Source organism: Drosophila eugracilis, unplaced genomic scaffold (assembly GCF_018153835.1).
Source record: "Drosophila eugracilis isolate 14026-0451.02 unplaced genomic scaffold, ASM1815383v1 contig_75, whole genome shotgun sequence".
NCBI classification, from domain to species: domain Eukaryota; kingdom Metazoa; phylum Arthropoda; class Insecta; order Diptera; family Drosophilidae; genus Drosophila; species Drosophila eugracilis.
Window position 1 is genome coordinate 2,924,715 of NW_024573645.1, and position 16,277 is coordinate 2,940,991.

General features: G+C 41.1%; 3 protein-coding genes across 4 annotated transcripts; 2 read left to right on the forward strand and 1 right to left on the reverse strand.

Annotated features, from left to right (window-relative positions):
* The first annotated feature begins 632 nt into the window (after positions 1 to 632).
* LOC108116699 (putative fatty acyl-CoA reductase CG5065) lies at positions 633 to 5,684 on the forward strand. The gene is made up of 6 exons (XM_017228716.2): positions 633 to 729; positions 2,492 to 2,734; positions 3,871 to 4,265; positions 4,518 to 4,627; positions 4,695 to 5,145; positions 5,206 to 5,684. Exons 2-6 carry the CDS (start codon positions 2,513 to 2,515, stop codon positions 5,621 to 5,623), a joined length of 1,596 nt encoding a protein of 531 aa, XP_017084205.2. The 5' UTR covers positions 633 to 729; positions 2,492 to 2,512; the 3' UTR covers positions 5,624 to 5,684.
* A 686-nt stretch (positions 5,685 to 6,370) lies between these two features.
* On the forward strand, positions 6,371 to 13,617 carry LOC108116678 (glutamate dehydrogenase, mitochondrial). 2 transcript variants are annotated; one of them, XM_017228678.1, is made up of 6 exons: positions 6,371 to 6,900; positions 11,039 to 11,473; positions 11,544 to 11,863; positions 11,927 to 12,131; positions 12,526 to 12,564; positions 12,926 to 13,617. In XM_017228678.1, exons 1-6 carry the CDS (start codon positions 6,483 to 6,485, stop codon positions 13,195 to 13,197), a joined length of 1,689 nt encoding a protein of 562 aa, XP_017084167.1. In that variant the 5' UTR covers positions 6,371 to 6,482; the 3' UTR covers positions 13,198 to 13,617. The 2 variants fall into 2 exon arrangements, with proteins under 2 accessions (XP_017084167.1, XP_017084168.1); XM_017228679.1 differs by lacking the exon at positions 12,526 to 12,564.
* Positions 13,607 to 15,942, reverse strand: LOC108116679. Its single transcript, XM_017228680.2, has 5 exons — positions 15,812 to 15,942; positions 15,558 to 15,731; positions 14,899 to 15,267; positions 14,535 to 14,803; positions 13,607 to 14,250 (listed from the first exon to the last, which is right to left on the reverse strand). The coding sequence occupies exons 1-5, from the start codon at positions 15,843 to 15,845 to the stop codon at positions 13,981 to 13,983; spliced, it is 1,116 nt and encodes a 371-aa protein (XP_017084169.1). The 5' UTR covers positions 15,846 to 15,942; the 3' UTR covers positions 13,607 to 13,980.
* Between the last annotated feature and the right edge of the window lie 335 nt (positions 15,943 to 16,277).

The following is a 16,277-nucleotide window of genomic DNA, read 5'->3' on the forward strand; positions in this document are numbered from 1 at the left end:
TACTAGGATATATAGTGGGTAACATAGTTTCCAAAACTGGGATTTGTTAAGGAATTGCTTATTGAACTGATTAGTATATAAGAACGTGGCCTAAAGAATGTTCCCTTTACAGAAGTCCTACTGTATATATGCATCTGTTTCGCTGCCATGGATGACATGCGATTTTTTAGGGCCAACTCAAGTGGCTGGCCTTGGTTTGGTGTGGTTCCTTTTTTTGCGGTCGAGGGGAATTTTGTTTTGGACTCCGGCCAGAGTTGTCAGGCCATTGCAGTTATGATGCTCCGAAACTTGGAAAGACGGGAGCTCCATTAGCAATTGCCCTTGCTCGACTTGAAGATCTTTAAGTGCCGTTTAATTGGCTTTAATTCGAGTGTTTCGATTCGGTTTGTGTGTTTTTCGGTTTTATCGTCTGGCTGAGGGCAAGCTCATCTTACGGGTAGTATAACCCGGAAAGCAGGCACTACAACTACTACTCACCTGGCTAACACACCTGTCTGCGCACACGTTCACTGGCCAAGTATTTGTATTTGTGTACGGCGTTGGCCAGGCAGCGACGCCAGCAGAGTCGAGTTTCCTTTGAGCCGAGTATAACTTCAAGCCAATTGCCCGCTTTCAATTCAGTTGCCGCTGAGTTTTCAACCGATTCAATTCGAGACCGCCAACATAACTCAAAGATTCGCCAAGTCACCGTAGTCGTCGTCGTCGTCGTCGTTGTCACAAGCCTGAGAAGTGAGTTTCAGATGAAGTTAAGGTGCTAATAACTTGGCCCAATAATCGTTGGGCATAGCATTCCCCCCGTGAACTTTGGCCCGTTGTGTGTGTTTGCCCTTACAATTGACACGCAAAAGTCCCAAAGAAAACAAAAGTCAATCTAACAATTGTAAGCGAAAAGTGTACAAATGTCATAATTTGCGTGCCTTGAGTTACGTGAATCCACCCGTCCGGCCAAAAAGGAGGCGTAAATTACTCAGTAAAGTGTGTGGTGGCTTAGGAAAAAAGTCACTTCGACTAGAGCAGACTAAACAATGGAAATAAATTTCAATGGAAACTAATGCATTTAGAACGGCAAAGAGCAAATGCATTAGTTTGTGTCTTAAGTCTTTTGTTTAGGTCGCGAAAGGAAAAACAAAGAAAGGGAACGGACTCCAAAAGGAAGCATTCATTATTTGGAACGGGCAAACGATTTCGAAATGTGCATACTTAGGAAGTGGATTTTCTGAAAATCATATTAGTTTTAAATTTTGTAATCTGCATATAAAGATTTCCTTTAACGTAGTGGTAACCATTTCTAGGTGTTTAACTTTTATATTTTTTTTGAATCATTGGAATATTACATTACCAAATTATGAAAGGTTCAAAAAAATATAATATTTGATGTCTAAAAAATTATTGAAATTATAACTTTACCTATATTTGTATTAAACAAAGTTAAAGGAAATTAAAGTCGAAAAAAGTTCCAAGGCGATACTATAACTATTAAAAAGTGTATAACTTACAGATTGATTTATAAGCTTGTTATTTATTTATAAACGAACACAATTGTGTTTGCATAATTACAATACAAATGCAATTAAATACAATTAACAAGTGCTGTATTTTATAATTTTGTAATCAATCAATAAAATTGGTAATTGAAGTTTATACTAAAAAGGGTGGATTTCGATACCTAAAGGCAGGAAAAACATCATATTTCATAAAAGAAATCTTATAATGCTAGATTTTTTATGATTCCTACAAAGTGCATTAACTTTACCATTACATGAGTGGTTAACTTTCTGTGTAATTAAGCAAGAAACTTTAATTTACTTAACTTAATTAGTTCACACATAAAAGTAGATTAAAACGCAGAGGTTGTAATGCTCTAAAAACGCTAAAGTCTAACCCCGTCACGAAGAAATCCAAAATCTGGCTAATTGCTTGGACTTCCACCCGCACACTCATTGCCCAAGAGCGTAATGCACACACTAAAAAGTACAATAAAAAACCTAAAAATAAAAACCCAAAATAAAGCAATGAGCCAAACATTAACCCATTGCGGGACGGATACTTTCCAAACATGATAAACAAACAAACGGTGGCCGCTAACAGGTCTTTAAACTTGTCGCTATTTACCAACATAAACAGATGATACGCGAGGTGTGATGGGAAAGGGGCCTCCAAGGGAACGAAACCCGAAAATCCCAATTGGCCACGGCAATTACACGCGGTTGGTCAACACAGCAGTTGTCTCTGCATGATCGTATTTCATCAGTATCCGCCGGTGACATTGAACAAGAATCTTGCCCGGAGTAGGTTAGACAAACAAATGGCCAACAATTTGATCTTGAAAAAAGAAATACATACATATGGTTGTAATGCGACCTCATCGTCACTTCCTTTGCTCAATTTGGCAAGCTAAATGTCAAAATCATAAGTTATTTTTAGCAGGGAATATGACAATAATATTAGTTTATGTGAATTCATTTTTAATTTCAATTAAATTTTTCTACAGAATATAGATCCCTGCTTAACCATGGACATATTGAGGAGCGATGCCGAATGCGGCGAGTCTGATATTGCCAATTTCTATGCAAACAAGACCATCCTGATAACCGGTGCCACTGGATTTATGGGCAAAGTCTTAGTAGAGAAACTACTGCGCAGCTGCTCCGATCTGAATGTCATATATCTATTGATACGCACCAAAAAGGGGGTCGATCCCAGTGTTCGCAAGGAGCAGTACTTCAAATGTGTGGTAAGTTTATCCAATTGCCTCGCATAGCCGGAAATCGATACATTCCATTATTAAATGCTGTAAATTAGATAATTTATGGATCGTAAATAAAGCCCAGCCCTCTTGCTTTAAACAGCTTAATTAGCGTCTACTTAGATAGCCACTTAAAGCCGTACCACGTGACGTATGCTTAATGGAAATACAAATTGCAACGAAGCTCATAATATTTCTTGGGAATCTTCGGATTTGTCATGTTGCTTATTAAAAATAATAACTATAATTAGTTGGTATTTGGAAATTTATTGAAATCAATAGTTCTAACGGAAAAATTACATTTCCGGGGCTTCTCCAAAAAATGTAGCAATACTCAATTACAGCAATTAAATGAATTAAGTTGGATTGTAAGGGAAACCACTGAGAATAAGTGACTCAAGTGAATTTCATAAGTTACCAATTGATTTAATTTATTGATTTTGCAAAATTCTAACGTTAGCCAATTAATTGTGGTTTAAAATTTTGAAATAACTCTTTGTCCTTCAATCTACTGTTATTCAAAATTACACATTATTTGCGAATGAGTCACAGCCTAAGACACACCATTTGCAGTCAGTCCAAGTTATAATAGAAATCTTACAAAATCCAAAGTGATCGCTATGGCTGACCTTGTCCACCTGCCGATAGCCATCATTTCCACTTCAGGCTGCCTGACAATTCCGAATCGCAACGCACTCGCACGTGAACTCAGTTAAAAATTCTATATAATTATATGCCATAACTGGTACCAACGCAGCTGAACTAATATTCCATTTGCCCTCCGTCAGAGGGAAAACCTCCAAACTCCAACGCGACTCCCGCAAATTACCAAATTATCGCACCGTTCAAAGACACAGAAATCTAGTGTTACGTAGAGCCCACAGAGGCGACCCACTCAAACACATCCACGGCGTTTATAAGTCAAGGTGATCATTATTGGTAGAAAAAATCCAAAAACTTACAATGACTCTTAATTGTTAGACGTTAAGACGGCGCTAAAACCAGCGACATGGCCCATTAGGCGATTCTAGCCAGTAGACAGAAGCAAACTTTGAATCCGAATTGCAATTTCAACGCCATGACACTTTACTAATGACCGACCGCCTCTTATTTTTGCCTTTTAGATCTTTAACAAACTGCTGGAGAAGAATCCCGGCATCGTGGACAAGGTGCGCGTGGTAAAGGGCGATCTGCTGGAACCGGACCTTGGCCTGAGCGCCAATGACACCAACACTCTCGCCTCCAACGTCGAGGTGGTGTTCCACTGTGCAGCCAATGTGCGCTTTGACCAGCCTCTGCGTCCCATGGTCATGATGAATGTGGTCGGTACCTTGAAAGTCCTTCGTCTGGCTGAGAAGATGAGCCACCTGCAGGCCCTGGTTCATGTGTCCACCTCCTACTGCCAGTGCAACGAGAGTGTGCTGGAGGAGAGAGCCTACCCGGCACCACAGAATCCCTTCTCTATCATTGAAATGGTGGAGACGATGGATGACGTCGCCCTGGCGGAAATCACACCCAAGTAGGTGGTTTTTAATTATACAAAAAATATCGTTATTTTGAGATATTCCTACTTCGAATATTTTATATTTTAGTAGATGCAGACGATCCTCCTCAAAACTAATCATAGTAAACAAACGCTTATAAAGATATAAACATTAAAAAGAAACTCGTTTTAAAATAATAGTTAACGGCAGTAAAATGCTTGGCGTTTCATACTCCTTTACACCAGTACCTTGGCACCTAATAACTAGTTTCGTTGACTTATTTTCAGATTATTAAACGGCTTGCCGAACACGTACGCTTACAGCAAGGCGCTGTCGGAAGATTTAATTTGCAGATACAACAATAAGCTGCCCATAATCATCACAAGGCCCTCGATTGGTGGGTATCGGAGTGCCTACTCTTTGTGGTTACCTCCTGGTTAATTGCTTTATTAAATCCATTGCAGTGACGGCCGCTATTCACGAACCGTTGCCCGGCTGGATCGAGGGCGTCAATGGACCTACTGGTCTTATGATAGGTGCTGCTCGCGGAGTCATCCGATCGATGCACTGCAATCCGGACTACGCCTCCACTGTAATCCCCGTGGACAAGGCCATCAATGGTATGATCCTGTGTGGCTATCAACGTGGCAAGGCCAGTCAGGAGAAAGGTGGTCAGCAGAGAGGCGTGGAGTTCTGCAATCTGTGCATCTCCAGCAAAGCTCTGATGTCCTGGGGCGACAGCATCGAGACAGGTCGACGATTCTTCTACGAAACACCTCTCAGCTTTGCGCTTTGGTATCCAGGAGGATCCATCAAGAAGAACTACTACCACCACCTCTTCTGCGTCATCTTCTTCCACTATCTGCCCGCCTACTTCATCGACTTTTGGCTGCTCGTCTTTGGCCAGAAGCCCTTGTAAGTTACCGCTTTACAGACTTCATCAATTTTCACTAACTAATGGTTTATTCTGTTCAGCTTACTGAATGTCCAACGCAAAGTATCGGTGGGTCTGAAACTCCTGCAGTACTATACAACGAAAGACTGGGAGTTCCGCAACGAACGGTTCCAGGAAATGAGTAGTCAACTAAATACCGTAGATCAGGATCTCTTTGACACGTCGGTGGGCCAAGTTAACTGGGAGACGTACATCAGCAACTACATCGTGGGCATGAGGACCTATATCCTGGGCGAGAGCGAGGCTACTTTACCTCAGGCTCGCAAAGTCCTGCGACGTCTTTACATCCTCGACTGGGTCAGCAAGGTGCTGTTTTGTTTCCTGAGCTTCTGGTTCTTGTGGACCCATCTGGATGGCTTCGTGGAGAGGGGAGATGCCTTCATCCGATCTTCGCTCAGCAATATTTACCATGAGCGAAACAACACCATACATGCTTAAGTTCTTTTCTAATTATGTACTTCAAATATAGTCCACAAGATTTTGTTTATTTTTAAGTCAACGTGATGGAGTTTTCTTTCATTTGGTTAATTTAGAAGGTGACAAGTGGAAATGGTCAAAAGAGTAATAGGAAAAAAGATAGGATAAAATCATAAAAGTTTAAAAGCAATAAATTAAAAGGTTATCTTTTATCAATATAAGAACATAATGATTTTTGACTTTTAACCTTTTATATGCTTTTTTTGTTGTCTTTTTCTTACTCAAAATCACTTTTCAATCCAGATAAGAGAATAAGAGATAAGAGAAACTAAACATTTATTTCAAATTTAACAGCAAATATTATCGAAAGTACAACTAAAATAAAATTTTCAAACCCCGCCAATCTTAATTTATTTTCAAGTTTGAAAAATTCATTCTTCCTTCCCTATGATTAAATTTTTGAAGTGTTTATAACAAAATTGAGTACATCATATCCCCAACTGAAATCAACACTCAGTCGAAGATAATAAATCATAGCTTAATCTCGGAGTCAAAGAAAAACGTGAACGTGAAACCGATAACATATAGCAACCTAATCTCTCCCTGGCAACGAAACGAATAATCCACTAGCCAGAGTTCCTAGCGGGCACTCACAAAAGCTTTCCAATGCTCTCTCGCGAGAGCCGAAAGCTTTAGCCGCCAAGCCAAAAATCGTTAAGTTTCAAAGAGAACGTATATATATATATATCCATGAAAGTTTCTCGGTCAGTTTGGTGCGGCGTCGAATAGCGAGCGGTTGTTGAGCAGCGGAGCCAACAGCAGTGTAGAGCAGAAAGCAGAAAAGAAGAGGAGGAGGAACCCAGTCCAAATAATAAGCAGCATGTATCACCTGAAGAGTCTTGCCCGCCAGGGTGCCCTGCGTCAGCAGGAGCTGAGCACGCTGGCCAAGGCACTGCCCACGGCTGTGATGCACTCCACCCGTGGCTATGCCACCGAGCACCAGATTCCCGACCGTCTTAAGGATGTGCCCACCGCCAAGGATCCACGTTTCTTCGACATGGTCGAGTACTTCTTCCATCGCGGTTGCCAAATCGCCGAAGAATCTCTGGTCGATGACATGAAGGGCAAGATGACCCGTGACGAGAAGAAGCAAAAGGTTAAGGGCATCCTTATGCTGATGCAGCCCTGTGACCACATCATTGAGATCGCCTTCCCCCTGCGTCGTGATGCCGGCAATTACGAGATGATCACCGGTTACCGTGCCCAGCACAGCACCCACAAGACGCCAACCAAGGGAGGCAAGTGTTTATCAATGATTTATTATCTATAACTGTGATGGGTTCGTCCCAAAAGGGTGTCTCAATAGTCGGTGGGAGTGTTCTATATTTTTTAAAAGATAAAATTCTGTAGCCGGGGATCTGCTCATATGACCTAATACACCCTAAACGTTCACATAAAGGCTTGTTTGGAAAGAGTCTTTTAAATACTCATAATTCTAATCTAAAAAGACAATTTCCTATAGCCCTTAAAGCTAAAATATGTCTTCTTAAAGTGTATTTATGAAACCCAAATAACAGCATTTGTTGCTGGATGCAAAATCGATTTTTCCTTCGGCATTTCTGGCATTATGTCTTGAATTTTCGAGTTATGTAACACAGTATGAGCCACACAGGCCCCCTTTTCCCCGGGTTCTGCGCATGTTCCGCCGCCAGTTTTGTTTACGTTTTAGCCGACACCACCCCCTATTTTTTGTTTTTTGTAGGGTTTTTTTTAGAGAAAATTGCATAAGGTTCAGGCGTGGGTACACGTGTTTTCATTAGATTTCCAAACCCTTCAAGTGTACCACCATTCAAAAACAGATGTACGATGAATTCTATAGTCCCCCAACCTATTTTTTTCGCACATTTTATTATTTTCGAGCTGGCAAACTTATTTCGTTTCTTTCGATGTTTGTTTTTCCTTTAGCTGGTTGCTATTTATAATGAACTTTTGCTTGTGTTTTGCTTTCTAATTGAAATAAGAACACAGCGGGCTGCACAGTGTGTCAAGTACTGGGCAGAGAAGACCACCCAAAAAAGCCCTCTTCTGTTGTCAACCCAAATTGTAAATTGTTTGTTCCGAATTCTGTTGTTTTTCTCGCATAATTAATTATAGAATCAGTTCAGTGTGCTTATCAAATGCCAAAAAGAAAAATAACAAAATAATAGTGAAAAAAAACTTGACAAGGGAATCTTATCTGACCTTGGCTATGCGCAAAAATAGAAAATAAAAAAAACAACCGAAAATTCTATGTCCCTACAATTTGTTGTTTACGATTATGGCCACGCTTCTTAGTACTTTATGATCTTGTTTTTTCGATCCTAAAAATCGATCATGTGGTCTCAAAGTTGTAAACAAACTGTTACTAAGTGACTGCACCTTATGTATTGTTAATGATTCACTTAAATATGGCTATGCTATTTCAGTTCGAGGTGCTAAAAGTTGCTTGTATATTTATTTACTTAGTACTAGATCAATGGACAGTGTTTAATGCCTACCATTTTGTGCTGTCCATGCTCTAATTAATGCTAATTCCTGCTGATGCATCTGCCATTTAGATGTTAATTATTTAATACGATCCGCGCACATTGAGTACGATCTCGAATTTCGGCGAAATTGCCTTTTAAAAAGCCGGCTTGTGAATTTCGTTTCATTTTTTACCCTCCATCTGCCGAATACCGTCTTCTGTGTATGTATGGGTATTTGGAAAACTGGTTTCAATTTGCCCGGGGTGTCTGTTGGATCAACTTTGTTCACGTGATGGTCACGTTGTGCCAAAAAACTGAGAGAATTTAACGAATGCGTCATATGCTGTACCACTGTACCAGCTATTGAGAGGTTCAACGTATGGGGGTCCATTCAAAACTGATTTTATCTGGTCTATGATGTTACTTTCTAGGCAAGTCGATGAACCGATCTCAATTGTCTAGACAATTAAGGGGGTCTGCTCTGTAATTACCCAACCACAAGTCTGATGCATTCTGTCAAACCCAATCGAAACGAAGGCATATAAAAATATGTAAAAAAAAAAAAACTTGTGGACAGTTCAACCAAAACTGATAATGTAAAATGTCACTATCACCACTATATACATATTTACAATATAAGGCTACAGTTGTCGGCACAAGTGTATGTACACATGCACATCGCACAGATTAGTTCAAGTAAATAGCATTTCCCACAAGTACTTGGCCAGTTATCTTATTGACAAACAAGTTCCGATATAATTCACACCCTCGAAAGTTGCACTTGAAGTTTCGTATGCAAATCGGTGTCAAAACGTGTAACATTGAAATGGCCTATAGAACCTACCCCCCTGGAAAACAAACAAACCTGTCGCAAGATCTAATTCCATAGCTAAGTAACTAATCACGAAGGAATTTAAATCGAAATGGCATGATTTCTTAGCGCTAACTTTGCTGGGGGTGCGTCTATATATATGCGTCACTTCCGCTCCTTAGCCCATATCTAATCTCGAGCATAGAAGATCTTTTTGGCAGGCCCCAAGGCCCCCTAACAAAAGAATTTTTTGCACTCGGCTTTTTAATCATATGGCGCAGAATTCTAGTCAGCTGACCAGCTGAGGCAACCGGTTTGGTCTATTCAAAAGATCGTCGCCTGTTGCCAATGGGGGATACATATAGGCAAATAGACGTGGCTATATGGCACATGCCAAACACACACTTACACAGCGCCAAGATCGAGCCCCCCAAATGTGTTATCGCACATATTGTATAAGTATTATACACCTAGGCTAGGCTAGCTGTCGTCGATACATTAATAGATTCATTTTTTTTATTGTTTTTAAAAAACATTTTGGTAAAAAACGAAAACAAGTCGCTTGATAAAGCCGGTTACCGCTGGTCTTCTGACATTTCATATTTTTGCCTCTGCTGATTTTTTGGTTTTTGTTTTTTTATGGTAAACATACATAAGCGAAAAGAAAGGCGAAGACTGGGGCTTCGGCAAATAGAGAGGGCGTCGCTGTCGTCAAGCGCAGAGGGTACAGTCAGCACCATTCTCAGCTCGACTCCGAGGTTCGGTTCGATATGACGACTTAGCTCACTCAGCAGAAAGGCAAAACGGGGAAAAAAATAACTGAAGAGCGGAAGAAAAGGTCTCTAAACTCAGAATTATCACCAGTAAAAATCTTAAAAGTTTCTTTAACAAACTGGTGATTGGCCACAAAAATATTTGTTTTTACGTTTGAAATATGTTATGTCCGAATGGATAACAAACTCTCTGAATTAATAGCAAAATATTTCAGGAAATTAATACTCTACCTTTTCTCATGACTCTCAAATTACATCTGTCAAGAGCTCAGTAAAATCCTATATATGCTAATTATCTTAAAGTTTATTATACTTAACACCAAAGATTATTCGCTTTGAAAGATTACAAAACACAGTAGGACCTTTGAAGAGTCTATTTTTAGTTTGTTTACAAGTACAAGACCACATAATTTGCTGCCTTCAGTCGAGAAATGGAAATGTACTGTAAAAGCCAGACTGGCTCTTCAAAAACATTGATATACAAATAGGGTCCACGAGTACATAATGATTTGTAATTTGCAAATCCGTGTACTCATCGTATTTTTGTTTATAAGTTCCAGTTGCCGGGCCCCAACGAATTCCCACAGCTGATAATGCCAAGAACCCATTTCGAGTGCGAAAACCGAACCATGAATTGTTTTTTTTGTTTTTCTTTTTTTGAGAAACCTAAAGTTTGCTTGATTCATGGTCACTATCGGCGTGGCAACACGGCATTTAACTTAATCCAAAGAACTAAGCTAATTTTGGATTTTATAGTCTTGTTTTTTGGGGGCTCGTCCCGTGGTTTTAATGGGAAGTAATTAATGCAGCTGGTCGCTACTTTGAGGGGCCATTCAATGGAACTTGCTCTGGCCCATAAAGTGTCATTTATATTTTTATCGATCCATAAAGCGAGCACTTTGCTCTTTCAAGTCTTTACAATTGAACACGCTTATTAAATTCGAATTACAAGCAGGAAACTCTGGCTTATCTAATCGTCGCCTTCCTAAAGATATCAAAATTAAATGTGCCAAGCAAATAAAGATAAGACCCATGACTTTGTATGGGTTTTGTTCTTGGGACTGTTGCGCCATCGTCGAAAGGTTTCCCCACGTCTGCCAGATGCAATGATTTTCCTTTAGGGCACGTGCTAGAAAAAATAAGAACCAGCCAAAAAATGTTCGGTTGTATCATCGATTTGAGGAAAACTTTTGCTTTCCGCGAGGAATTCGTGTAGTTTGTCGTTTATTTTTGGATTTGTCTGTTGGATGTAGGCCAAAAATGAAAGCTGCATCAAGGTCGCTAAGTTCTGAGTACACCTGTCGTATACGTAATGTTCTTATGCAATTGTTTTCCCTTTTTGCAGGTATCCGCTTCTCGTTGGATGTGTCACGCGATGAGGTTAAAGCCCTGTCTGCCCTGATGACCTTCAAGTGCGCCTGCGTCGATGTCCCATTCGGAGGTGCCAAGGCTGGTCTGAAGATCAACCCCAAGGAGTACTCCGAGCATGAACTGGAGAAGATCACCCGTCGCTTCACCCTTGAGTTGGCCAAGAAGGGATTCATTGGACCCGGCGTCGATGTCCCAGCCCCCGATATGGGAACTGGTGAGCGTGAAATGTCCTGGATTGCCGATACCTATGCCAAGACCATCGGTCACCTGGACATCAATGCCCATGCCTGTGTCACCGGAAAGCCCATCAACCAGGGCGGTATCCACGGACGTGTCTCGGCTACTGGTCGCGGTGTCTTCCACGGTCTGGAGAACTTCATCAACGAAGCCAACTACATGAGCCAAATCGGTAGGTGTTTTATTTTTGAGTCTTTCTAGTGATGAAAGTGGTTTTTAATTGGTTAAATTCGTATTCTTAGGCACCACTCCCGGCTGGGGCGGCAAGACCTTCATTGTCCAGGGCTTCGGTAACGTGGGCCTGCACACCACCCGCTACCTGACCCGCGCCGGAGCCACCTGCATCGGTGTCATTGAGCACGATGGTACTCTGTACAACCCAGAGGGTATTGACCCCAAACTGCTGGAGGACTACAAGAACGAGCACGGCACCATTGTGGGATACCAGAACGCCAAGCCCTACGAGGGCGAGAACTTGATGTTCGAGAAGTGCGACATCTTCATTCCAGCTGCCGTCGAGAAGGTCATCACCAGCGAGAATGCCAACCGTATCCAAGCTAAGGTAGGAAACTTTCTCAATTAAGGAAAGTTAAACCTTACCTAAACTATTAATTTTTTCTTTTAGATCATTGCCGAGGCTGCCAACGGCCCCACCACCCCTGCTGCCGACAAGATCCTGATCGATCGCAACATCCTGGTCATCCCCGATCTGTACATCAACGCCGGTGGTGTCACTGTCTCCTTCTTCGAGTGGCTGAAGAACCTGAACCACGTCTCGTACGGTCGCCTGACCTTCAAGTACGAACGCGAGTCCAACTACCATCTGCTCGGTAAGTTATATCACTATTTAATTCTAAGACAATAGGCTCTTGAAGGCACTTGCTCCTCATCTCTCTATCAATCTATCTATTTCGGTTCATTGATCATGCCATCTCATTGAACGGATTATTTATGCTATAATTAAGAAAATATAAAAAAAAAACCTGTACAGAATAGCGCTTGCTCTGTCAGCATTTGCTCTTCCCAAATTGGTTAAGATTGAAACTTGTTTCTCCTCCATCCAAATTTCGTTTGACTTTACTTTACTTTCGATACTATCCACCAAACACCGAAATCCAAACCACAAACAAGAGACTTTAAGAACGTAATTTAATTTTGAAGTATCACCTAAGTAATTCGTTGTTTATTCTTCTTCTTTTTTCCGTTTCTCTATCAACAATGTAGCCTCAGTCCAACAGTCAATTGAAAGAATCATTAATGACGGTACATTCTAATTATTAATTCTTTTCGTTTCCACCTATCCATCCTTAAACCCAACAAAAAAACAACAACTTTTTTCCTCATGTAAACCTTATTTGTTCTGTAGTTAGTTTTGTTTTATATCTGTACCTAGTTTGTTACTTTTGCATTATCCTTCAGCATCTGAGATTCATTTTTATGTCATAATCACACTAATATCTAAGGAACCATCCAGTTTAATGCTCCAAAAATTCTCAAATTCAGTATCTGTAATATTTGGTGGCTTAAATCCTTGTCATATATGTATATGTTTCCCCATAAGCATGTGGCACTTTTTACTAATTGCTTTGTCCTTTTTGTATCCCCAATCGCTGTCTTCCAACAGAATCCGTGCAAGAGTCCCTGGAGCGTCGCTTCGGCCGTGTTGGCGGTCGCATCCCCGTGACCCCCTCCGAGTCGTTCCAGAAGCGCATCTCTGGTGCCTCAGAGAAGGACATCGTACACTCCGGCCTGGACTACACCATGGAGCGGTCTGCCCGCGCCATCATGAAGACGGCCATGAAGTATAACCTGGGCCTGGATCTCAGAACCGCTGCCTACGTCAACTCCATTGAGAAGATCTTCACCACATACCGCGATGCCGGCCTGGCCTTCTAAGCGCGCTGAGTGTGCTGATTAGCCCCCAGACTCTTAACTAGTTAATTAAGCAATCGAACTCAAGAGCATAACTATTGCTATTGCTCCATGCACCGCCGTCTTAGATGAAAATGTCACAAAAACCGAAATGCAAGAAACGTAATTTATATCTATGGCAATTGGAGCTGGCCGGAATTACTCTTTTTAAAAAACAAAAACAAAAGCCAACTTTCGCCCGTGTTTCGTATTAAGTTGAACAAGTTGCGAGCTTATTATTGTTGATTTTCTGTAATTTTTAAGTTAATGAGCGTCAAAGTGAAGCAATTGCATTTTCAATTATGTATCGCAACGTCTCGTACCGTCAAAGTCACGTTTATCGTACGATCGCTCCGTTGCCGTAACATTAAAATAATCAAATATACACAAAAACTAAACTCTAAACAAGTGCATTTTAATTGTCAATGGGTGTTGGCCACTTAGCAGATCACAATAGAATACAATTGTTAGTCTCAATGATAAACTACTAGTACGTAATAACGTATATATCGTTGGATCGATTGGAATGTATCAAAAATATATGGGTCCTAAAATACTATAAGTACACTTTTGTGGCAAAAAACTGAGATACTGCACTACGCTCTGAGAGTATCGAGTCCGTATACAGATTGGAAGAGAGGTCAATAATCGTTATAAAACTATTGCGAATTTCAATATAAAACTCTTGGCTTACAATCTACAGGGTATAAAAGTGTCCGGATCTGAGTGCATATCAACGTTGTGCAATCTTTTGATAGATCTGACGAATCAAAGAACCAGCGATTTGGGAAACAATTGCTGCTTTACATAGTCGTTAATCATCTCCATGAGCAGTTCGCGAGTTACTTTCGGATGCTGCAGCACGTACCCAAAGTCTTTAAGTTTCGTGTTATCCAAATAGAGATGCTTATGCTGGAGCTGCTCCTCATCAAGGTAGGGTGTTAGAGGGGTGTTGTCTATGCCATTGCGCTGGCAAATTTCAGCCCAGGGTGCCATGTGCTTGTCGTTTATTTCACCAACAGTGTCCGTGGGATAAAGCTGAAAAACGAAGTGTATGATTAAAAAACTATAGCTTATTTCGGTATGCAGTGCACTTTGCGGTTATGAATTAATGAATGAATTATTAATATTTATAAACCAAAACTTATACACCTAAAACAATTTCCCTCTGATCATAACATTGATCATCAAGTAAGTGCATTTTGCTTTAAACTGGTCATTTTTTGGAAGATCTATAAATTAACGTAAGGTTTATGCAAATGTACAGAAAAATATCAAATTTACGAACTCAATTTTAATGCTCAGTATTTAAGTTAGCTTACCTTAGCCAAATTCGACATGACAAGACCAAAAAAGTCCAAGTTTATGTCGAAAATATCCACCAATAGATTACTAATGCTGCCCTGCGTCGATGCTGAATCATCGGAGATATTGTAGATCTGCCCGGCGGTTTTGGGACTCTGAGCCAATTGCCAAACAGCAGCGCACACGTCCGATACGTGCACCGTATTCAAACGCATGGCATCGTTCCACAGCAGCTTCATTGTCTCGTTGAGGTATTTGTAAATGGCAGCGATTATAATGCGCGGCACTGTGAACGGTAAGCAATGGGTGGTGGGGTCGGGTTTTGGTCCCCGAGTTTGTCAATTACATCAATTATCGGATATCTGCCAGGAGGGGACTCACTCAAATAGCGCTTATCGCCAATGCCATAGACCACTGGCAAACGGACGACCGTATAGCTGAGATTGTCGATGTTTCCAAGCTCTTTCTCCACCTTGAGTTTCTGCCTTGCCACGCCCGTCCATGGATCTAGCTTGCAATCCTCTTTAAGCGGAGTTTTCTCACTGCTATTCATGCATCCGGAGCTAAGTTCCACGTAACGTTTGACACGTTGGTTAGCTGCTTCATTGGCGCAGTTCAAGCTGAGCTTCAGGATGCCCTCCTTGTAGACGGCATCGTCCTGGTTGGCACGCGTCTCAGCAGCGCAGTTGATGACGATGTCCCAGGCCCTTCCGGTCGTAGGGTGTGGCGCAAAGGCCGCCTTGCAAGAGGCTAAAATCACAAAGGGGATCGTTCCAGAACCAGTTTAAGTGCAACTACATTAAGGTGGCTCGCTTTGGAAATATATATCAAGGTAAATGTTGGGGAATTCTTTAACGCTACTTGGCTAGATCAACAGTTCGCCAGAAACAAAACATCACTCCCAGTTATTTGGAATTTACTGAGGCGGGCGTTAAAATGATTAAATTTCTTAGATGATTCATTTAACTTTTACTTTATCCCGTTATTTCACCATATTTTTCACATCCACATGAGCGAGCCACCCCAATGTGATTACCTACCGGCGTTTATAAGGTTGGCGCTGCAGAACTCCACTAGATCGCTCTCGAAGACCTTCCCCTGCTCTTCATTCAGCCAGGCCATCTGAGGAGGGGTCTTATCGGCCAGTCGTATTTCCTGCGTTAGTTCATTGTCCAGCAGATAAGTGGCCAAGTTGCGTCCAATGAAGCCGCAGCCTGCGGGAACAAATGCGATGCATTTTCGTGATAAGCGGAAGTTGAGGGCAAAGTGATGCGGAGTACGCGGATCCACTTACCTCCCAAAATCAAAACAGTCGGCTTCTCTGACATGCTGCAAGCGCGACACAGTCAACTGGAATGGGAATGAGTCAAGTCGTGAGATTTGTTAGCGGTCGGAACGGTTTTTTTTTTTTGTTTGGCTGTTGATTCGATAGTGTGACCCAAGCACACCTCTTTCGAAATCAAACAATGTTGTTAAGTTTTGGTCTCACTATGGCGCTAAAATTCAAGCCGTAGCAGAAGTGTGGAACGTTGGAATACGGAACATAGGTTATTTTTATTTTAATTATTTTTGCTATCAAGCCATGGAATTAAGGAAATTAAAATGTGGAAATGTTATGTTTAGAATAAAATAGCATTCAAATAAATATTAAGCATTGAAATAATCTCTACGCAAATTTCGAATGATTATTTCAACGAAAACTATTTGTTGGAATAGAATTGCCAAGCTCACCATAAGCACACCACAAACTTTTTAAATTA